The sequence below is a fragment of the Carlito syrichta genome, unplaced genomic scaffold, assembly GCF_000164805.1.
Source record: "Carlito syrichta isolate Samal-C Ts95f unplaced genomic scaffold, Tarsius_syrichta-2.0.1 Scaffold301969, whole genome shotgun sequence".
In the NCBI taxonomy this organism is placed as follows: Eukaryota; Metazoa; Chordata; class Mammalia; order Primates; family Tarsiidae; genus Carlito; species Carlito syrichta.
In genome coordinates this window covers 126,915-152,360 of record NW_007246065.1, presented here as the reverse complement: position 1 = coordinate 152,360, position 25,446 = coordinate 126,915, and the positions used below count along the sequence as shown (strand labels likewise).

Genomic DNA, 25,446 nt, shown 5'->3' with positions numbered 1-25,446 from the left:
TTTGGAAAAGATCCCTCCCCCATACTGAAACACTTTGATGATGTTTATTTAGATCTTGCTTCCACTACAGCTGAAGAAACAGAATTTGAAGATATATAATGCTAAATGTTAAATAAATGAGGCAGATCATAAGTACTTTAGTGAATTCAAGAATGGAATAATCATTAATGACTTTCCTAGGAGAGGAGTGGCTTCAAATTCTTGAGTAGAATAATATGCTTTAGAAAGACACTGATTTCACTAGCTAATGAGTATCTTTTATACATTAAGTTTTATGCTAGGTGTTGGGCATAAAGCAATGACCAAGAAAAGGCAGAGTTCCTGCTATCCTGTAGATTAAAATTCCTGACTCACTGTTAGCATACAGTGTTATAAGTCACTATCCTCTAAGCTTCTTCAAGTCATACTTTCTATTGACTTTGATAGTGCTCTTAATTTTCTCTCCTGGAGAGGCACTTGACTTCAATAGCAGCAGTGGCTAGTTCACACCTGCAATTCACATGGCAACTGTATTTGTGACCACTTAGAAAGAGACTAATCAGGGATTTAACAGTTTAATTAGATTTCCCATTATTAAACTCACGTTACAGACCTCAAGTGAATAATTTTCAAGGTGTCAGACATGAAATATGGTAGGCTGAAAAGATGAAAAACAGTAATAGAACAGTTTTTCATAACTATGTTACAGTTTAATTAAAAAGAGAACAATGATATTTTAAATCAAAATAATATTTTAAAAGATAATTTTAAGAATAATTATGTAATTAAGGAACATGGAACTTGCCAAGAAAGTGTTAATAAGAAATTGCATTTAAGAAACCTTTTAAAAAATGTTTTTAAAAGTCTATTACTAATAACATGATAGGATATACTTATATACTTTTATATACTTACTATATTTCAGACCCTATTCTAAGTGCTTTAATTTTATTAATTTATTTAATCCTCATAGCAATTCCCAACGCACATATGAGGAAACGGAAATATAAAGTCATACAAACAGTAAGTGACCCAACATGGATTCAAACCCAGGTCGCTTGACTTCAGACTTTTAATCATAAGCTATATAATACTAAGTGGGGAAGAAAAGCAAATATATTAGATAATAATAAACTTTTTAGTGCTTTCAAATTTATATGCCAGATGTTAGGTAACATTAATAGTCTTTTACATTTATAAGCTGCCTTACAGTAACAATACACTTAAATGGACATTACACCATTTGAATTTATAACCAGTGCATTTAAATCTTAGGGAGACAAACAGCAGAAATGTCAGTTGGAGGCGATGAATGTCAGAACTAATAGTTACTGAGTGTTTATTATGTAACAGGTCTCACCCACTTCATGAGATAAGCACCCTTATTTCAATTATGAAGAAATATTAAACCCATTATGAAATTAATCCAAAATCATATAGCTTCAAAGATTAGACTCAAGACTAGTCTGATTACAAAACCTTCTTTCGCTGCACTTTATTGGCTTAACAGCAGAAAATGAGGAAAAGAAAAAAAATTATACTTTTGTTGCAAGATCAACATAAACCAATGGTTTAGGTAGCTGCCCCTAAAACTAATAAACTCTGCATTAATAGACCTGCATTTTCTAGACCTACCATAACTAGAAAAGTGGTGAATGTAGACATTTAGGTTTAAATGACATTTTAGAGAGAATATGATAACTACTTTCAAGTAATTGAAGATTATTAAATAAAATACCAGATTTTGGCTCAAAGTAAGAAAGAGCTTAATGATAAACAGAAGAAAACTGGAATAGGTATCTTATATGTTCAACTAAAGTTTAACCAAATGTTAGTGATTTTGCAGAGGCATTCCTAATCAAGGAAGGAGTTAGATAAGTAGTTTTATTCACTGCCTCTATTTCAAATTAGACCAGTTTGTCTTTTACATGTTACATTCTGTTTTAGATTTTTTTTTTTTGGAGGGGTTGTTCTGATGTAGTAAAAAAGTCTAAAAACCACTAAATTAACACATTAAAGGTTTCTTTCAACCCAAATTCTGTATCTCTTAATTAAGGTTAAGAACACAAAAATCACATCTTGAGTTTATTTGTCAAAAACTAAAACAAACTTACCATTTTTTTCTGCAAAGGAAACTGCATCTTCTTTAGCACTGAATGTTAGGACCATGTTGGACAAAGGATCGGCCCTGCAAAAACAATTTTTTTCCAGGGTTTAACATTAAGCTTGGCTGAAAAAAATATCAATTTTTAAAATAAGATGTTTAGAAAATAAAAATCATTACAGTACCAAATAAGCACAGTATTGATGGAATGTTTTATTTATAATAATCTCTTTAAAACTGTTAATAATTTGAATGCCTTTTTCTGTGTTAAATTTGGGAGATTTTCTAACATGTATTGGTAAACAGAAAATATATAATTGCAAAGACATTCATCTAGTCTTTAATAAAATCATTTTATTCAACTCTTAAAAGAAGAATTAGAGTTGAATTAAACAAAAACACCCAAGAGGATTCTCAAACTGACCTTAAAATTCAGTATCAGTAAGATTATCAATGTGTACAATTGCTAGTTCTATCATTACCTCTCAAATTAGATGGCAACTGCACCCACTCTTCTTAACTAACCTTCCATCATTTAACCACATTCTTTCAAAGCATAAAAAAATAAATATCCAAGACCTGACATCCATTGGAGTTCTTTGTTCTAGAGTAGTGTTAATGTTTATAAACCTACTAGGCTCTTTACAAAATACTATTTCAGAAATGTCACTTTTATTTTTATGTTTATATAAAGGTAGAACACTGCTACAAATGTTTATTGTGAATCTCTCAGAGGTGAACATAGTATTTTGTGAAAAATTCATTGGAAATGTGTAAATAAAAAATACAGAAAGGAAGGTTCAGGGAGTAGTCTGAATAGTGGAAAGATGAGATATACAAAGAAGAAAATACACGGAAAGTACCTCTTATTGATGTGAAGACCCACAAATTGCTGTTGCTAAAGTTCTGGTCATAGATTATGGTTGCTATTCTGGTACAGAATTCCTATGAGATCCCTATACTTACCTGTATTTTTATCATAACCCCCCCAATCCTATAAGCAAAAGAGCTTCACATGGTTGGCTACATTAATACGAACAAATAGCAAATGATCATTTTATATTGGCTCCTTTTCAGGGCACACATAATTTCTCAGTTAATAGCTCAATAAATTATACTGAGAATAGAAGTGTTAAAATAAATATGATCTGGTAGTTTGAGGAGTGTTGATAGGCATACTGGCTTAGTTGAGAATAAGAAACAATACAGAAAAAATTGTAAGAAAATCTCAGGAGCCAGGAGAACAGAGCTCTATTTCTTGCAAAGGTGGTACAGCCTTAATTAGTATCCTCACATTATTTACAAAGACATACATATATGAATTAAATAGTAGCAACTTATATCAATAAGCCACCATTTTTCCAGCCACTGGACTTCTACCATTCTCATTCTCCTTCATTACACATATTTTGCAGTTTTCTTCTAGGTATGCTACCACCACCGGCTTATACCCTTTTAAATTCTTCCCTGAACTACTGTAATACCTTCCTAATTAATCTTTCTGCTTGTTTTCTTTACTCTAATCCACCCTTAACCATGTTGCCAGATTAGTCTTTCCAAAGTTCAACTCCCAAACTCATTGCCAAGTTCAAAAACGCCAAAGAGTTTCCACTGTCTACCACATTAACGTCAATCTCCTACCCTGGCATTTAAGCACTTCTATAATATGGACAGAACTACTGTCTAGCCTTCTTTTTAATTATTACTCTGAGAATTAGTCAAGTAGTCAAATAGCTAACTGTTCTTATAAATGTAGCCTGTACTTTCCTACCAGTCCATTTTATTCCTCCTTTTTGGGGTGTAGGAACTTGTGAGGTACAGGAAATGCTCTGTTTCATGGGTTTGTTCAGGTTGTAAAAGTTTACAAAGCGGTATACTTCTGATCTATACATTTTTCTGAATATATGTTATATTTCAATTAAAAAATTTTAAATCAGTATTAAGCTTGGTAAAATAATATATTGTGTTTACTCAGAGCTCCAAGGTTGAGTTTAGATTTTATTCCTCCAATCATATCATTTTAATGTACTTTACTAAATATTATGAACACCAATAAACCAACAAAATTAATATAGAAAATAGTTCATCATTAATTATAATGCCCAACATTTATTGGCAGATTGCCCTTTGTTCTATATCATGACATGAAACAGACTTCATGAAGATATCTACCAATTGAGAATTTCAATTATTATTTTCTGCTTATGAGCACTTAAGATTATTCAAAATAGATCTAACTATCAATCAACACAAAATAAGAATTAGTCCTAAGAGAATTATAACTATATAAAAGATATTTGTGAAACATTTTGGTGCTGAGAATTTTTTATTGGATGCTCTCTGAAAGGCAGAGAATAGCAAGTGAAGGAGTTTCTACTTTGTGGACTTAGTTTACTTTTTTCAGTTTAAGTAGCCACAACTGTTACTTTGATAACAACTTATCGCCATTTAGAAAGGTCATCTTTCTGCAAATAAGAGAGATATATAGTGAAGACTACAGAGAAAAAACTATACCTAAAATCAATATTTTAATAAATGCTTTTGTTGTAATTTTAAAATACAAAATTTTTAAATTACATGTCAAAGAGCTGGGCAATGGTAAAAATTAAAATAATACTGTGCTGTAGGATAGTGTGCCCACTCCAACTTCCACTAACTCAGTCAATCCCACTAGTTGATTAAATGCAAAAATGTTAAATACAATTAATAAGCCAAATCAAGCATTATTCCTAAAAATAGTAAATCAGTGTCCAATTAGAAAATATATAAGTGGATCAGAAAATACACAAAGAAATTCACAACATGTCAATAGATTAAAGGAGAAAACCCCTTTAAATAAATATTGGAAATACTTTAATAAAATTCAATGCCTAATTCCTAATTTAAAAAAATTATCGGTAAGCCAAGATTAGAACTGTGTCCATTTTACTACACAAGAAATATTTCTGCTAAAGAAAGAAAGAGGCAATGAGGAAGCTAGGTAGCACCGCTAACATTGAACATATCTGCAAATTCGAGCTAATGCAACAAGGTAAGAAAAAGATATTAGCCCTAGGTACAAGAAAAAACTGCCATTATTTTTAGATTATATAATTAACCAAACAAAGTGAATCCCTTGAAAAACCATGAGAACTAAAAAGACAGTACATAAGATGGCTTATATGTAAAATCAACTTTAAATATTAGCAATATTCAACTAGAAAATGTAATGAAAAACACTTTATCGAAAGCAATAAAAATGAAACTATCTAGGAATCATTTTAATAAAAAATGTTAAAGTTTACTGTTAAGAAAAATCATCAAATTTTACCAAAAGACATATGAAGTTGCATATACATACACTGGAAAGATAATCAGTAATTCCCCTACAAACAAACCTTCAAATTGTGAACTTGCATTCACATGTCCAACCATGTAAGTTAATTCACATGTCTAGCTTACAGTGTCACATGTGTGTATCCTCTACAAGTGGTTGTACTTTTGTGTATTTTACCACTGTACTTTTCAAGGTGCAGTACTGTTTGATTAAAAATGTTTTATTTATTTATTTTTAATGTTTTATTTGTGTGAAAAGTATCATAAACGTATTACAGTATACAGTACTATATAGCTGACTGTTAGCTGGGCACTTAGGCTAACTTTTAACTTACAAACAAATTGGACTTATCTGCATGCTCTTTGAACAGCACTTGTTCATATGTAGGGGCCTTACTGTATACCAAATTGTTGTCAGGGTTTACTTCTATGGAGAGAGAGTGGGTATGTTGGCAAGAGGTGGTAAGGGAAAAGAGAGAGAGGAGTAACTGGTAACTGTCATGGCTTATTCTACATATGTCTATATTGTTTAAATTTACCACACAAATACTCATTTACTTGTTCAATAAAGTCAATAATGAGAGTAGTAAACAGAATCCTTACTAGTTAAATTAAAAAAAAATTAAACCAACTGATTAAAGCAAATTAAAAAGTACCTTTGCAATGTGGTAGAGCAGTGTGAGAGAAAAAAGTGGTATAGATAATACTTCAATTTGCTACTTATTCATAAGCAGAAGAACTATCTGCAAGTCTAAGTATGATGTCCACTTTGATGACTTATTAAGACTTGAGGATCAAGTATAGTAAGTGCATGTTTATGTGATGAGGGAATTCGCAACATCTAAATTAGAGCACACAATGCTTAAATTAGTTGACCTTCTAAGTCCATGATGGCATGGAACAAATCCTTGTTTCCAAAAGCTGAATGACAGATTCATAATTCTCCAATGAAAAATTACTTTAAAAATTTAACATAGAAGTCATATTTTTAGAATATGATGAAATTAACACAAGTATGAGTATTGAAAGTATTGAGACTAATAGTCATTGAATTTCAGTAGCCAATGTACATTAATATAATGAAGGAAAAATAAATATGTTTACGTTTTATTAAAATTAAAGTCCTGCTTATAGAAATAAATGAAAATTGAGTTTTTACCAATCTAACAAATAAAAGATTGTCAAGAAATAAGTGAGATTAATAACTAGTAGTAATCTTTGGCAGCTAGCTATAGTATTTAACAAGGATGAGTCACCCCTTTTCATCTTTACTAGATCAAGGAGATTTAAATGGTAACAAAAACTTAGGTCAAACCCAAGGGATGATTTTTGCGTCTTAAAATATTTTTCACATTTACACAAAGATAAACCTTTTACCTTTGAGTTTGAACATGTAAAGATTCTGGTAATTAAAAGAGCATAAGGAAATTTCTACTTTGGATGAGAAAAGTAGTGTAAATATAGCATTTTAAATATGAATTTAACAATCTAAAAACAAAGATCAAGTACATTTATCTTCAAATTCTACATGTGAACAAAAATGGCCTTTCAAAATGAAACACTGTAGATAAACAGGTAACAATGACATTCGCTCTGTATTTTTTAAAACATAAAACCATGTTCATAGTCATAAAATCTACTTTCACAATGACAACCCTTCCCTTCAATGCCCTCTGGAAAACATATGCAAAAACTTAAGATTTTACATTTCTGTAACAAAATTATCACAGTAACTCTGTAAAATTACCTTTCCCATTAGCACTACCTCTACTGCTCAATGAGGGAAGTGTCCTTTTCTAACTGTGTATTTAATAGCAAGTCTGTGAAAAACCATCCAAAGATAATCTCTGTAGTTGTTATACTTGCCACATTTCTTATGCTACGCACTTCTAACCCTCTATAACAGTCTTATATCATCAGGGTTAGGTATCTGTTAAATCCTCCAAGCCATCCCATCCATATGGTAGATTCTAGCCAGAAATAATCTATCAGCTAGAAGATATGAATTTAGTTAAACCCCAGATCCCCTGTATAAATACAGGGGAAACTTTGTGGCTTTGGAAACAAATATGTTTCAGATATAGGATGGATAGTTATTTCTCTTTTGACATATCCCAAAATCATTCCTTTACTCAACAGCAAAAATCACCGGGCTCGGTGGCTCAGCCTGTAATCCAGTGCCTTTGGGAGGCTGAGGTGAGTGGATTGACTGAGCCCGCGGGTTCGAGACCTGCCTGGGCAGGCGAGACCTCATCTCTACAATAAAAATAAAAAAATTAGCCGGGTGTGGTAGCGCATGCCTGTAATTCCGTCTACTCGGAAGGCTGAGGCGGAAGGATCGCCGGAGCCCGGCAGGTCGAGGCTGCGGTGGCTGGGAGCGGCCACTGCACTCCAGTCTGGGCGATAGAGTGGGACTCCAACTCAAAAAAAAAAAAAAGCAAAAATCACATTAAAATATTAATATTTTCTTTTTCTTATGAAATACAATAGTTCTCCTGATTTAAAAAAATACAAATCTAGATATGGACACATATAGCCAGGTTTTAAGTATTTTTCCTATACTCTACATATTAGTATTAGATATATAATCATAAAATGAAATATAAGCAGACTGAGAACCAATCTATGTCATTAAGTTATCTGAAACACAGGTTTATATCTTAGCTAAATGATAAAATTTAATTGGATGATCATGAAAAATCTTACAATTTAAACAATTTTATTTAAAAAGCTTAAAATATTTCCAAAAAGAAGTCAGAATTCAATGTGTCCAAGTAACAATCAATATTACATACTATATTTTGTATCATTAAAATGCTGAAGGAGGCCAGGCACATGAATGCTGTAATCCCAGTATTTCGGGAGGCCAAGGCAGGAGAACTGCTTGAGCCCAGGGGGTTTGAGACCAGCCTGGCAACATAGTGAGACTCATCTCTACAAAAAATTAAAAAATTAACTGGGCGTGATAGTGCATGACTATAGTCCCAGCTACTTGGGAGGATGAGGCAGGAGGATCACGTAGGAAAAGGTTGAGGCTACAGTGAGCTGGGATCTTGCCATTGCACTCTAGCCTGGGAGATAGAGAATTTGTCTCAAAAAGAAAAAAAAGAGCTACAGAAGAAAAAATCAAGTATAGCCCTGATACCAGTATTGGCAAATATGGCAAAAAGAATCCCTAATAATTTTTTTTTTTAAATTATAGTCAAGTTTTTTTTCTTATTGTATTTTTTCATGCTAAGTGGTTGTTTCTTAATATCAAAACAAAGAGAAGTAATGAGTTGTTTCCTAATACTCAAGATTAAAAACAATACCTCAGACAAACCAATTGCAGACAGGGTCTATTGTTTCAAAAAAAACCAAAAACACACAACTTTTTACTTTGGCAAAACTACATTTTGAAAATAACTTTACCACCCAAACACACCTCATTTTCAATGAATATGAAATAAAACAGAACTTACATATTCATGCACAATAGTAGGATATAGTCTTGCCCTTAAAGCAAGGTATTAAATCACCAAAACTTAAATTCAAAATTAAATTTAAATTTCAAAATTTAATTATGATATTTCTATACTAAACAATACTATAATAATGATTGTGTGAACTTATAGCAAAGTAAAATTTATTTTTTTAAACAGTCCATTAGTGGGGTTTAGAATACACTAAAGCCAAAATATGGCATTAGAAAACAGCAGGAACAAGAAAATCTCTCTGAAGTAGGACATAACAGAATTTTCTGACCCTCTTCTGAAGCAGATCTAAGACTGTCATTCCAGAGATGACATCTAATACCTGGAGAAAAGAAATGTCCTTATCTCTGAAGACACAGGGACACAGACAAGAATCAGCCACAGGCCCGGTCAAGTATCCCCCAGTCTTTTACCATTAGATCTCACCCTCTTTATCCAATCATCCTTCTGTATGACTATCCACTCTTCCTCAAACCTAAGAATAAAAATATACAGGTTTTCCTTTTTCTTTGTGTCTTCATTTATAAAGGCTCCTGTACTACATTTATGAAGTACTCCTATACCACTAAATGAATTTGTATGCTCTCATTAATCTTTTTTTTTTTTAATTGGTGTCTCAGTCAAGAACTTTGCAACAGATGTGAGGAAAAGATAATACTTTTCCTCTTCAATACCAGGCTAACTTATATTCTTATATATAAAAGTGTTTTACCCAGTAACAATTTAGATTACATAAGGTACAACTACTCCAATAACAACTTATTACTGAATGTTGCTGGATTGTATTACTACAGCAAGTCTAGGATATAGATAAACATGTTAAATTTCATGTGATTCAAAGAGTAATCACTAACATTTCAACCACTGAATAGGAACACAGTTTTTCCTTTAATCTCTAGAAATATATGATATACAGAAAGACTCTATATATTGCATGAAACATTAAATCTAAACGATACCAAAATACTTAAAAAATTGTGCCTATGTATCATTTCCCTAATAAAATATACTTCTATTTAAATTGCAACCTGGCAGAAGTTTAAAAAAAAAAATTATTCCAGGTAATCAACAGGAAATGTTGACTATTATACTTTTCTAAAATAAGACAGTTTAAATCCTCTAATTTAAAATGGTAACTATTGGGCTCAGTGGCTCAGTCTGTAATCCCAGCACTTTGGAAGGCCAAGGCAAGTGGACTGCCTGAACCCGCGGGTCCAAGACCCACCCAGGCAACTTGGCGAGACCTCGTCTCTACAATAAATCAAAAATTAGCCAGGTGTGATAGTGTGCGCCTGTAATTCCAGCTACTTGGAAGGCTGAGGCGGAAGGAACACCGGAGTCCAACAGGTTGAGGCTGCAGTGGCCGGGAGTGTGCCACTGTACTTCAGTCTGGGCAACAGAGTGAGACTTCAACTCAAAAAAATAAATAAATAAATAAAATGATAACTACATTTAACTGAAGATTGGACACAAACTGTTTTGGGAGTCTCAATAAGAATGAAAATTTTCTAGCTTATCTGTCTAATGTTTTCTCTAGTATTAGCTTCTATTATTTAACTAGAGGCAGCCCTGCTATTTAATATTTGGGCCTTATTCCATCACAGAGATTTAGGTCACTGATTTCATTGGTGCCTTTCAAGAATTTATTTCAATGCACTGTTAAAAAGTAATTTATTAATCACAAGATCTTAGAACTTGTAAGTTTTCCTGAAATTAGCTAATTCCTAAACTTACCTATTCCTACTCTCTCTTAAAAACAAAATATATACCATAAAAAAGTTTTATATATTTCAGTTTAAAAACAAGTTAAAGTGCCACTAAATTATTAACATCAATCATATAGTAAGTGTCTTAGACTACTACAGTAGTCCCCCTTCATGTGAGGGAGATAAGTTCCAAGATCCTCAGTGGATGCTTAAAATCACAGATAGTACCAAACTCTACACTATGTCTTTTCCTATACACACATACCTATGATAAAGTTTAATTTATAAATCAGACACAGTAAGAGATTAACAACAATAACTAGCAATAAAATAGAAGAATTATAACAATATACTCTAACAAAAGTTATATGAGTGTGGGTGGTCTGTCTCTCTCTCCCTTTCTCTGTCTCTCCCAAAATATCTTTATTGTAAGGTACTTTGGATGACTGAAACCACAGAAAGTGAGACTACTATACATGTAGCTTAGGTGCCATGCTAACAATGCACTCAAAGTGTCAGTCATTTTTATCCAACAAATAGTACTTTGAAAAAGATTGTTTCTTTGGTTTATTGCACTGAGCCACACATGTGACTATATATAAATATATATAATTTATGTCTTTGAGCATAGTGATATTTAATAGTCTCAAAAAGTATTTTCATAAGCATGATGTACATGAGAACATTTGAAAATCATTATATTTAAAAGAAAAATCAACATAGAAAAAGAGAGCTGAAAATAAAACTTATGTTAAACCAAAGTACTCACGTTGATGCCCAACCCATCAAAGGATTTTCCCATCGCTCCCTGGTATCAAATTCCATCTTCCATTTCTTTGTGTTATTTACTCCAGACTGCATGTTATTACGAGCAGGAACAAAGATCCTGACCTTTCTAGTTTTTATATGCTCTTCTGGAACACCAGTTAAAGTAGTGATATCCTACAGAAAAACAAGCAACAAAACATTTCAAATAGCCCACATACTCACTAATTTACTTTTGTTTTCCCTATAGTCAATTCTATTCAGATTTGTTTATAAATTTCTGACTTATTTCACTACTACTCTGAGATTTTACCAGATAAACGGCTATTTGGATATCTGTAAATGGTATCTTTAATTGGGGGGTTGGACGGTGAAAAAGGATAATAAAAAAATTTTAGGCCCCTCTGACCAACAAAGCATTGGTAATTTCTGAAGAGGCTGTTTCCTGGTAAAAGGGCCTATATTCAGTACACTCTTCTTATTGTGTAAGTATAACTAGCCAGAGAAAAAACCATAAGGGGAATATTAAGTGAGCGGATATTTTTAATAAAAATAATTAAGTTTTAATAAAATCTATTACCAGTAGTTTCTGAGTCAAACTGCTTATCCCAAGGCATTCCTTTCAGAGGGAGGCTTGACCTTTTTTGTGAACAATTAAAATCAATTAACAACTTTGGTTAGGTGCCTGTAATCCCAGCACTTTGGGAGGCTGAGGAGAGAGAATCACTTGAGGCCATGAGTTAAAGACCAGCTTGGGCAATACAGCAAGACCTCATCTTTACAAAAAAATCAAAAAATAAGCTGGACATGGTGGTGCATGCCTATAGTTCCAGCTATTTGGGAGACTGAGTGTAAGGGTAATGTGAACCTAGGAGTTTGAGGCTTCTGTGAACTGTGAGTGTGCCACTGCACCCAGCCTAGGCAACAGAGTGAGACTTTGACTCAAAAAATAATAATAATAATTCAGTAATAACCTTAATTAGTATTTTGATTTATCTCCCTTTGATGAAACCTACTAAAGAGAGAATAAAATAATCAAATCTATTCTGTACAGGTAGGCCAAAAAATTTGCATGCTTTGCAAAAATATGAGATGAAAACATTTAACTTTCTTAATTCTTTTGTAACACTTGTATCCAGTAACAAATGCTCAAGTGGCAAAAACATAGAATTCTGATAACCCTACATCAGATATATTTAACAATATAGTGGCAGTCAGGACACAAGAAAGTAAATCAGAGTTTAAGTTTCCATTTTGTAATGGCAAAATAGTCTAAAAAAGTAAAATTTTAAGGTTAACTATATCATTCTTATTAATGAGACATTTTAAAATCATTGTTCACTTACCAAAGTAAGTTTGAATAACTGGTTAAAAACAACAGAGAGTTAACATACAATGACTACACCAAACTTGTGAAAACTATAAATTTAACACATTTTGTGAATTTTCATTTCATTATATCCCCTAATGAAGGCTAATGTTTATTTGTAGTTCCAGTCTATCAGTGCTGTAAGCTAAAGAATTAGCATAAACACTTAGTGCTGCAATATGTACTGGGAAGAACACTAAGCACATTTCTCACTTGGCTTAGTCTTTCTACTCACAAGATTAAAAAAAAAATTCTTTAAGGTTATTTTAGTTGGCAACCAACCTTCTGTTTAACACAATACCTTTCCACCTGCACCAATAATTAGGTGTGGCTACTTTGTCACAGCTTGTCTGTTTAGAGAAACTATCAAAATGATCATATAAATATTTATGCAAATAGACACTTCTAATATGTGCCTACATTTACTTTTTAAAAAATTTCTTTACATCTAGGTTAAAGTAAAAACAAAATGACCACAATTGGCACATGATTTTTAAAGGTGTGAATTTAGGTTTATTTGGTAACTTTAAATATCAGATTCAAGTTTCAAAAAAAAGTAATTTTAAGTATTATTACATTTATTGACTTTCTAAAGCATATGCCTCTACTTAAGAGCTTGACGTGGCTCAGCTCCTGGGAAAGTCCTCAATACTTGTTTTTCTATTTGAATTAACTATTATATTTGTAATCTGCCATATTAGTCTATTATTTGTTATTATGTATCTTTAGATTAATATGTTCCATTTCCTCAGCTATAGTTGAAGCATGGTGTAAACTAACACTATAAGCATTTTACAAAATATGGGATGGGACATCTTTTCCAAATTTCCAAAGCAATTCCTCCAATCTGAGCTGGGTTCATAAAAACTGAACTGAATCTGCTTTAGATTAATTATATGATAGGAAACAGTAAACTCTTAACACTAGTTAACTCAGGAAAATTAGAGGAGATAGGTTTACTTTCTCTTTATCTACTTCTATACTGTGATGCATAAAAACCAATAAAGCTGTAAAAAACTGAAATAGTATTTCTTGATTTGTACTATAAAGTATTATTTGATATAGAAAATAGAAAATGGCTGAATGAATTCTAAGATCTCTTTAAATTGTCTACACAATGTTGTTATGCTCTTTATATTTTGAACTCATGTCTTCCATGTCTTCTCAAATTATAGCAGTTGACATATTCCCCCAATTTAAAGTTGGCATTTGAATGGATTTCTGTATTTGGAAATCCAAGTGGTCCTGAGATAACCACTGTTTGAGCCTGCAGAAGACATGTAAGGTATTGCAGCCCAGCTGAGCTGCTGCCAAAGACAGAGAATAAAAAGGCTTGGCATCTCTCATATACTTGACACCTAAAGGGCACAGAAGCTCTAAAATTCCTAGTCCCCGTAGGCACACTCTCAGTCTAGACAACCTGATTTCTCACACTTTAAAAATGCATCCCGACACTCTATTGTTATCATTTCATCCACACAGCTCCAGCTTGTGACAGAAGAACCTGTTCTATAAGCGACATTTCAATGGGTTAAAGTTCCCACTCCAAGATTCCATTAAAACAATGAAACACTTGAAAAGAACTATAAGGCATTATGTTGAAACTCTACTTGTATCTTCCATGCTTTGTTTTCCCCTAAATTCTCACTGAGGTACCTGTGACTCAACTTTTACCAAAACAAAAAACGGCAACAATTTGAACTATATTGAACTAATGATATTCTCTATAGATGTCTACTTCTATATTGAAATATGGATCATCTACAATTTTTAACCTACTTATAAAAGCTAGAAATGCTTTGAAGAAGAATTATCAATACTGTCTTATACATACTTCTCATTTTATTGGTAAAAACCAAGAAAATTTATAATAACTCATAAATTTTCTGATTATAAAAAGCTGAAGCACTGAAGGTATGAGAAGCCTTTAAGCTGGTACTTGAAGAACCTCAAGACTCACTCAATTATTATAAGTTAATAATTATAAATAAATTCTAATAAAACAAACTACCCTATGAGAAAATATACAGATTTACTCAATTCAAAAACTTAATTGTTGAACAATTAGGTCAAGAATGAAACCTATATTCCTATTATTAAAGAATGTCATTATCCTAAATAGAATAAAATTTCAGAAACACAACCTTATGTACAATAATGCTATTTTAAAAAATGCTAAGTCAACCATAATTCACAGATTAATGGCATGCAAATCAAAATTTGCTGATGACAAGATGCATGTCATAATTCCAAAGTTTACTCTTTCAACACTATCTCTTCCATAGTTTTAAATTTTGAAGGAGATGACAGCTGACCTTCCATTTGACAAGTCTAGATTAAATGACTAGGAATTTTAAAAATCATCATGAAGGTCCATGCTAGTATATGTACATGAACATTATTCTTTCAAATACCAATTTCCATTATAAAATATTAGTTTTTAATATAAAAACTGTATGATTCGGTTATCAACTGTCTCCATTTATCTTGTGTGAATTCAACTTTTTTTTTTAACAAAGGAAGCAGGGAACAAGCAATGGGAAGTTGGTGTCAAAATGCAGAAAAACCTCCCAGCAAGCTTCTTGCAACCACCCAGGATTTAGAGTCTTGCTGGCCGCTCTCTTTTCAATACCAGAATTTCACACATTTCAATGACTATTATGACTTCAAAGAATCAAATTTTCATCATTGTCCGTCATCTGCCGGTTGATTTGTATAAAGGAGTTCTTCTGCAGGCACTCCAAACAAAAGCCTCCTTACTTCTGTGGCTATATATCAAGTTTAAAAGTTTTGTTTGTGACAGTTGTGTCTTTGGTAAATTAGGGTAACACTGAAGGAGTGCAGCTGCTCTGCAGGAACCTCCTTTTTGGCACCATTTCGCTTAAATAAAAACTGAATAATTAGCTTCTGCCTTTATTAAACCACAAAAATGCCACTGGCCTTAGTAATTACTTCCGGTTGCCCCACCCACTTAACCTTAACAGTTTACACTTGCCATAAAGAGAAATAAATGAAACGTTTTGGCGCTTTTGGATAAATTTTTGCTAGATTTCTCAGTATACCTAGAAAAGCCAAAATTGTTACCAGGCTTTCTGGTAATAAGTTCACTAAATTGCATGTTATTATGGATCAATGTTGAAAAGTTTTAACCGAATACATATTGGAACACTAAGGAAAAATATTGCTTATAGACTTGTTCTATTGCAAACCAATTATGTGTTTAAATTTATCTTAGAGCTAAAACTGACTTAAATTTTTTTTTTTTTTTCGAGTTGGAGTCTCACTTGGTTACCCAGACTGGAGTGCAGTGGCCGCTCCCGGCCACCGCAGCCTCGCCTGCTGGGCTCCGGCGATCCTTCCGCCGTAGCCTTCCGAGTAGCCGGAATTACAGGCACGCGCTACCCTGCCCGGCTGATTTTTTGATTTATTGTAGAGATGAGGTCTCGCTGCCCAGGCGGGTCTCGAACCCGCGGGCTCAGTCAATCCACTCACCTCAGCCTCCCAAAGGCGCGGGATTACAGGCTGAGCCACCGAGCCCGGCTAAACTGACTTAAATTTGATGACTGTGTTTATATTCTACATCAACCATGAAAGATGTTAAAAGAAAAATAAGTCTCAGATCTGTAATAAAAACTTCTTTCAAGTAACTCAGACACTCAAAACAAGAAACTCATTAAAGTTTTCACAAATAATTAAGGACATTTTACAAAATAAATTTTACAGTTTTAAAAATATAGCATAATCATATTTATTTACTTTCTGTGGAAGAATTTAAACACTTCTAAAAAGTTTGTGGCTACAGAAGTTCAAAAATATAAGAAATGTAAAATTAAATTTGAGTTGTGCCAGGAGAACCAATTTTTGTTTGTGGGTTAAAATAACAAATTGATATGGGAGTCCAGTTGGGTTATAAAGCAAGTATTAGAATGTGACATCTGTCATATTCTGTTTCCTGGGCAAAACTATCATGGAACCAAAAGTGTGGTTTTAAATGAAATTATGTTTATACTCTAACAGGAATAGGTCATCTAAATGATACTAATTACATAAAGAGTAAAAAACTAAGAATTAGAGACATATTGTTCAATCTCAAATTATCTTTACTACTTCTAGATACCTTTAAGCAGGACAGAGTAGAGCAATGCCTAAAAGTAAAGGGCTGAGTCAAAACTGGATTGGAATCTAAACTCTCAATTTAGGCAAGTTAATAGCCTTCTCCTGTTTCACAAAATAAGGACGAAATAATGTGTGTAAAATGTTTTCCTTGGGCAGCAAAAAAACATTTCTCATTTATAATTTTTTAGCATCCACCATGTATTAGACACTGAACACAATGCTCAATAGTGCACACATGATCTCAGTTCTTAGGAAACATTTTTTAAAAGGACAGAGTAAACTAACTAATAAGAAGTTGGTATCAAAATGCAGAAAAACATCCCATCTTCTTTGAAAACTATGAGTTAGTAATTAAAATATTCTGCAAAGAAAGAATTTCATAACTAAAGTCAGTAAGTTGCTTCAAGTCTACAGGAGAGAAAAACCTAGCTTTTCTTTAATAATTAGGACCAAATATTTCTTATATATGTCAAAAACACTGAGTGCAATATATGTTAAGTAACTTTAAGTATACAGTCATATACTGAACAAAATGCATATAACAATCATGAAAGTGAAGAAATAAGGTAAAATTTACCTTTGTTTTCCTTTTCAAAAGGAAAGATAATACTATGCCAAGCTAACTATCCTAGGGGTGACAAAGGATATGAAGATTTCATTCCTTAATTTAAGAAATCTATAATCTGTGCATACATAGGGTAGGAAAGGGTTAAGATAATGAAATAATTATACTGTCAAATACAGTATTGGTTAATGTGTTAGAAAATACTTGACCAAGAAGGAAGGGATAAAATAGTTCTTTAAATTTCTCTTTATACTCATTTTATGATTTTAAAATGATACTATTAAATCATTACAGCGGTATTAAAATAAATTTAAAAAAATAAGTCCATATGCTTAATTCCCTAGTAACTGTTTTCTCATCAGTATTAACAACCAACAATTATTCATAAACATATACATTTTACACAGTTATAATAGCTATTTTGCATTGATTATTTTGAAGCAATATCACATTTTCTATGTAGTTATCCAGTCTTCATGTTTCTTGTTTTAACAGACTTATTAATAATCTATAAAGTTGATATGCCATGTTTCTTAAAATTAAAAGACAAACTGCTTTAATTGCTTTTCAAATATAGATTACTAAAATAATGAAAATCTTAGTAATTTAATTATTTTAAGGTTAATCACGGGGACTAGAATTAACTGAGTCAACGGTTATAAGGATTTCCATGGTCCCTGACATGTTATGAAATTACTTTCCAAAAGTGAGGTAAATTTTTATATTGCTACCAACCAGGTACTATAAATAGGCCAATTTTTCTTTATACTTTCAAGACACAGAAAAACAAGTATGTACTGATTAGTTCAGCATTATTTAATATGTATCATTCCACACAAAACTATAAAGGAGAGAATGAGTTTGATTTTTGACATGTAAAAACATTCAAAAATAAACAAAAATTTCTAAAAATTGACCCAACTAATACATTCTTTTGTAAGAGCTGCTACCAGAAGAAATAGGCATGCAATGGAATCCCTAAAAGCTGACTAACTGATCAAAGTATAACTCTGGGGCATCATATACATGTGTATAGGAATGGAAAATGTTTTAAGATTTTTACTGTATGAAGGCTACAGTTTGTAGCACTGGGGCTCAGAACATACCATCCCAAAATATGGTACCTTGGTCACTCTTTAACCTGCTTCTCTTCCTTGAAGCATGATCATAAGAAAATTATGACTTACCTTACCCTGAAAGAAGGTCATAAGACTCTCTTTCCAGAGGAGTTCTGCCCTATATCCAGAGACCAAGAAAAATCTGAACAAAGAGACTTGCTAAGTTCTCCCCAAATTAATTACTATTAGATCACACCACCATTTTTGTCTAGTCACATTTCTACACACCTGTTCATTCTTTATCAAACCCAAGCATAAAAATAGACAATTTTTCCTGGGTCTCTGAGTCTTCATTTCTGAAGACTCTCTGTAATGTAAAATTTTGGTTAAAAAAAGTTATGTTTTTCTCTTGTGATTCTGTCTTTTGTTATGGTGTCAGCCATGAACCTAGTGATAAGTAAGTAAAAGATATTACTTTTTCTCTCTTACTGTTTCTGGCACCCAATGTGAGCAACTGAGGTGTCCCACTTGGTCCAGAACCTGGAGGGGAGATCCTGGGACAACTGGCAAAGGTTTTGTTATTTACCTATAAGTTGGAGTGGATCCTAGTTTCCACCAATATCTGGCTACAACTCTCCAAACTAATATTTCTAACTGTCTCCCATCCTTCTGACTTGGAATTACTGAAATTAAAACTGCCATTTTCTTGATGCCTTACACACTGAAGCTCCTGGATGAATTGATATACACTTCAGAGAAATCACCGCAATAACTCATATGTAGACAACCTTTAGGACATTCAGACTGCAAACCAGAAAAATCTACCAGATTGCCACTGGTAATTTCGGTTAAAAAAATTTGTTAGCCAGGCACAGTGACAGGAGCCTGTGATATTGCTCAGTAAGGTAAAGTGGGAGGATTGCTGGTGTTCACCGGTTTGAGACCAGCCTGCGCAACATAGTAAGATCTCATATCTTTAAAAAATTTAAAATAAACATGTTATGCTTTTGTTTAAAATTTAAAATAAACATGTTATGCTTTTGTTAATCTGTCTTTTGTTATAGCAGTGCCAGCCATGAAGATAGGTGAAAAGATACCACTTTTTCTTCCCTACAGCAGGAAATGATTTGATGTATGGCATAGCCAAATCAAATCTACTAAGAAGCTAGTTAATGGTAGAATACAATTTAAAAATACATTAAAATATATAAAATATTTTCCCCCAAATCAGAAAAATCTACTGAAATACTTTTTTTCCATTTTCATAAAGAAACATTTATAATAATCTTTTTTTTTTTTTTTTTTTTTTTTACTAACTTTGGAAGAACTGAAAGTGAGGATGTTAAAAACATTATGTTTAACAAATAAATGAAAAGACAATACTTCCTCAATGAAAACCAGTAAGCTTAAAAGAAGTATATTGGAAATTACTAAACTAATTCTAACACTTACAATTACACAATATAACATTTAATAATGATCAACTTTTTAACGGCCCAAATGGTTTATTTCTTTGCTTTTTAATTCAATAATCCCAGGTTTTTTGGATTTTTTTTTTTTTTTGAGTTGGAGTCTCACTCTGTCACCTAGATTGCAGTGCAGTGGCCGCTCCCGGCCACCGCAGCCTCGACCTGCTGGGCTCCGGCGATCCGTCCGCTTTAGCCTTCCGAGTAGCCGGAGGTACAGGGGCGCGCTACCACGCCTGGCTAATTTTTTGATTTTATTGTAGAGATGAGGTTTCGCCTGCCCAGGCGGGTCTCGAACCCGCGGGCTCAGGCAATCCAATCACCTCAGCCAAATCATCAAGTCATGTAGCTATCTTATCTTAGGACACCTGGTTCTTTCCAGAAGTTGTAATAAAAGGAGGAAGAAAGTGTTTTACCACAAGGTACTTGGAACTTATATGACAATACATTTTGAAAAGAACCAATCTACAATGGACAAAGTGGCAGATGCCTGCAGTCTCAGCTACTTGGAAGGCTTATGTGAAAGGATTGCTTGAGCCCAGAAGTTTGAGACCAGCCTGGGTAACATAGCAATACTTCATTTCTAAAAAGAAAGAAAATAACCAATCTGTTATTTCTTAATCAAATAGTACTTCTCATTTCCTGATAATAAATTAAAAGGATGACAAACACATTAAATACATTAAGAGTTATGAAAACAAAAAGCATGACAGCTAAGACCTAAAAATGAAATAATTGTTAAATAAACATCAGGCTAAGGTACAGAACATAAATAAACTTCCTAAAATCAAGTGATGGTTTAAGCAATAAGTGAAATGAATTATATCTGACAAGGAAACTGCAAATAACTTAATGGATCAAAAGCTGAAAGCTTCTGATTTAATACAGAAATATTCATGAGGCAATCATGTGCAAGTCAAACTAGGAACAAGAAGGAACATTTAAAAAGTATAAGGCAATTCTCTGTCAATTTAGCATAAGCATAAAAATTAAACTATGCAATAGAAGTTTCCTTTTTGTTGTTAGGAACTGATATTAGGTCAGTTACTAGAATGCATAAGTAAAAGCAGGGCAACACTAAGTCATAAACATATGCATGTGTGAACATATACATGTACCTTAAAAACAGTAGTATAACACAAAAAAGTATACATGTGCATTCTTTTAATAATTTCTGATATATGGCAATGCCTATTCTTTGAGTATATGACAGGGGAGCCCACCAAAAAACAGAATTTATTTATAAAAATAGTATATTTATTCTTACATGTTTATACTTCAGTCACCTTCAAAGTACTCCACGTTTGATGCAATACATCAAGATGCCTTTTCCACTGCTCAGTTTTTTTGATGCTTTTTAATGCTCCTGCCATTTTTTGTTTCACCTCTTCCACTTCAGCAAAATGTTTCCCTTTGAGAACTTTTTTCATCCAGGAAACAAAAAACAAGTCACTGAAGGCGAGACTACGTTCATAGGGAGAGTAGGGCATGGGGTCATGCTGTTTTTGGTCAAAAACTGCTGAACACTCAGTGCGGTGCGGGCAAGTGTGCTTGTAAATCATCATAAAAGGGACATCATGAAATGGACAAACAAACAAACAAAAAAATTAACTGAAGCCAAATGCAGCCTCTCACAAAAACACTAGATGGTACACGATGCAGATGAATTCCTAGAACACTTTCCTAGTGGGGGAAACAGACTATGAGGGGCACCCTCCAAAATATAATCTCAGTTTTTTGTGGGTCCCCCTCACATATGGCTTAATTAAGGCTCCATTTTAGTATACTGCCAGACTTCAGTTCTCAGTCATTGAGTCATATGCTTTAGCCAAGTCAGCTTATTTCCGTATCTGTCTCTGCTAGCTGGTATGTAGCATGCCAAGGTTGTTAGTAAGCATGTTTTACAAAGAGAACTGAGAGCATAAATAACAAAGTATTAAAGGCCAGTTAAAAAAGTAAAGATTCAGTCACAAAGCCATTATTGCAAAAGAACTGTCATAATGTTGTGCATGGAATACCACTGCCATCCACAATGGGAGAGCAGGCACAAGACTACCATTCTTGCCATATATAATCATAAAACTGAGAAAATTACCTTAAGTAATTATTTTCGGATACTGGACAATCTGAAAACAAAGCATAGTACTGTGATCTTGGCAAGAAGGAAAGCTCAAGATGTGGTTCTACAGTTGTCTCAGCTTTACATCTGGGGGCACATTTCAGACTATGGTGTAGAGAGGTAAAGGCCAAGAAAAGCACAGCAGCGTCACTGAGCAGAAAAGGTAGGAATTGAAGTCCAGGGGTGCTAGGCAACTGATATTTGTTAGGTTCAGTTTTGAAGAGGAGGAGTTAAGCAAAAATGGAGCTTCAAAAATCTGCGAAGTCATTGTATAAAATGAGACTCTGTGAAGCAGGACAGGAAATGCAAAGTTCTAGCAGCCCAGAGTAGAGAGACTGCTGAAAACTCCAGGCATTCAATTGAGACACAAGAAAGATCAAATCCGAGAAGTAGAGCAATTCTATGACCACATTTGAAGACAGGGCAATAGAAACACCCATACAGTGCTTACTATCAAACACTAAAGGATCAAGTTGATCAAACAATAACTGACTGCTAAAACAAAATTAAATGCTCCACAAAGGAAGACAAAAAAACCTAGGTTCCTAATAACAAAGCAATCAAAATAGCAATAACACACCTAAAAATCACTAAATGTGTACATAAACAGTAAACAACTATAACAAAATAATCAATAGAAACAGACCCTGAAAAACACAATTTTTAAATAGCTACTATAAGTATGCTTAAAGATTTACAGAAAAACATGAACAAAATGAGTGAACACATTAGAAACTTCAGTAGAGAAATGAAAACTACAGAAAAAAAGTAAAAATAAATCCTAGAACTAAAATAAATACTCTCTAAAATGCTAAATACTATATAGGATAACAGAAATCTAGGCACTACAGAAGAAAAGATCATTACATTTGAAGACAGGGCAATAGAAACTAACAAAATTGAACTACATAGGAGCAAAAGACTGCCAATAAAATAAATCGGGTCTCCATGACCAGTTGGACAATAATAAGCTGTACAATACAAGTGTTAGATTTAAAGAAGAAGAGAGACTAAGTAGAAAAAAAATGTTTTTGAAGAAATAACTAAAAAATGTCCTAATCTGATGAAAAATAGCAACCAAAAGATTCAAGAATCTTAATGAATGTCAACCAAGAGAAATGTAAACAAAACCACACATATACACAATATAACTGAATTTCTAATGTTTAAAGATAAAATGATAATTTTAAAAGCAGTCTTAAGAAAGACACATTAGGCAGGCTCAGTGGCTCAGCCTGTTATCCCAGTGCTTTGGGAGGCCGAGGTGAGTGGATTGCCTGAGCCCATAGGTTTGAGACCCGCCTGGGCAACTTGGCGAGACCTCCTCGCTACAATAAATCAAAAATCAGCTGGGCGTGGTAGCGCGTGCCTGTAGCTCCAGCTACTTGGAAGGCTAAGGAGGAAGGATCGCTGAAGCTCAGCAGATCGAGGCTGCAGTGGCCGGGAGTATGCCATTGCCCTCCAGTCAGGGCGACGGAGTGAGACTCCAACTCAAACAACAAAAAAAAGAAAGACACATTACATACACAGTAATGATGATAAAAGAAAATTGAAAACAAGACAATGATGCCCACTTTTGCTAGTTCTATTCAATGTAGTCTTGGCAATTAGGCAAGAAAGAGAAATAAAAGACATCCAAACTGGAAAAGAAGTATAATTATCTCCATTCCCAGGTGACATGACCTAATATGTAGACAACCCTTATAATCCCACCCACATATATATTCGCTCTAATAAACAAATTCAGCAAAGTGGCAAGATATAAATTAATACATACAAATCAGTTATTCTCTATACAGTAACAATGAACAACCTAAAAAGGAAATTACAAAAACAATTCCATTTATACTAGCATAGAAAAGAATAAATTCCTTAGAAATAAACTATGAAGGTGAAAGACTTTTATATTGACAACTATAAAGAACTGCTGAAAGAAATTAAAGACATAAACAAATGGTAAGACATTTGTGTGTTCACAAATCGGAAGTCTTAATATTGTTGAGATGACAATATACCCCAAGCAATCTACAGATTCAATGCAATCTCTTTCAAAACTCCAGTGATATCTTTTGGCAGAAGTAGAAAAAAAAATTCCTAAAATTCATATGAACTTTTTGTTTCAAAACAATCTTGAAAAAAGAAGAATAAAGCTGGAGAACGTGAAAATCCTGACTTCAAAATTTACTACAAAGCTAAAGAAATTAAAACACTGTGGCATTGGTATAAGATAGACATAAAGGCCAATGGAATAGAATATTGAGCCTAGAAATAAACCCTCACACATATAGTCAATTGCTTTTTTAAAAAGAGTGCCAGGATCATTCAGTGGGGAAAGTACCAACAAAAGGTGCTGGGAAAACTGGATATCCAATGCAAGTGGGTACTTACCTTACACAATACACAATCGTTAACTCAAAATGGATCAAAGACCTAAATGTAACAGCTAAAACTATAAAACTCTGAAACAGGACCCCTATCTATCCCCATGCACAAAGGTTAACTCCAAATGGATCAGAGACCTAAATGTAAAACCTCAAACCATAAGAACCTTAGAAAAGGAAGGAAATACTCTCATGGAAATCGGAACTGGCATCCAATTCCTGTACAAAACCCGAAACCCACAGGACTTAAGAGAGAAGATAGACAAATGGGACCTTATTAAACAGACAAGCTTCTGCAAAGCCAAAGAAACCATCAAGAGAGCAGGAGACAGCCTACAGACTGGGAAAAAGTATTTGCCAACTCTAGGTCTGACAAAGGCTTAACATCCTGGATCTACAAGGAACTGAAGCGTACTGAAAAGAAGAAAACAAACAACCCCATTATAAAATGGGCAAAAGACATGAACAGACACTTCACAAAAGAAGACATTCGAGCAGCCAACAAACACATGAAGAAATGCTCAACCTCACTAATCATCAGGGAGATGCAAATCAAAACCACACTGAGATACCACCTAACTCCAGTCAGAATGGCAATTATCAACAACTCAAAAAATAACAGCTGCTGGAGAGGGTGTGGTGAAAAGGGAACACTTCTACACTGTTGGTGGGAGTGTAAACTAGTGCAACCTCTGTGGAAAGCAGTGTGGCGATTCCTAAAAGCTCTAAAAATTGACCTTCCATATGACCCTGCAATCCCCCTACTGGGAATATACCCTGAAGAACACAAATCACTCTATAAAAAAGATACCTGCACACGTATGTTTATCGCAGCGTTGTTCACAATAGCAAGAACCTGGAAACAACCATGCTGCCCATCAAAAGAGGCTGGATTAAAAAAATGTGGTACATATACACGATGGAATACTATGCAGTCATAAAAAAGAACAAAATCATGAATTTCGCTGCAACCTGGATGGAACTAGAGTCTATAATACTGAGTGACCTCTCACAGAAACTGAGATCCGAA

General features: G+C 33.5%; 1 protein-coding gene across 2 annotated transcripts in view; it reads right to left on the bottom strand.

The window, feature by feature from the left end:
- Positions 1-25,446, bottom strand: part of NDUFS4 (NADH:ubiquinone oxidoreductase subunit S4) — a 98,762-nt gene that overhangs the window by 16,193 nt on the left and 57,123 nt on the right. The window contains exons 3-4 of one of the 2 annotated variants that reach the window (XM_008055838.1): positions 11,347-11,519; positions 2,094-2,167 (exon numbers count right to left, since the gene is read on the bottom strand). In XM_008055838.1, the coding sequence (XP_008054029.1) occupies positions 2,094-2,167; positions 11,347-11,519 (247 nt within the window). The remainder of the gene's footprint in view (positions 1-2,093; positions 2,168-11,346; positions 11,520-25,446) is intronic. The other variant, XM_021711258.1, reaches the window with a different exon arrangement.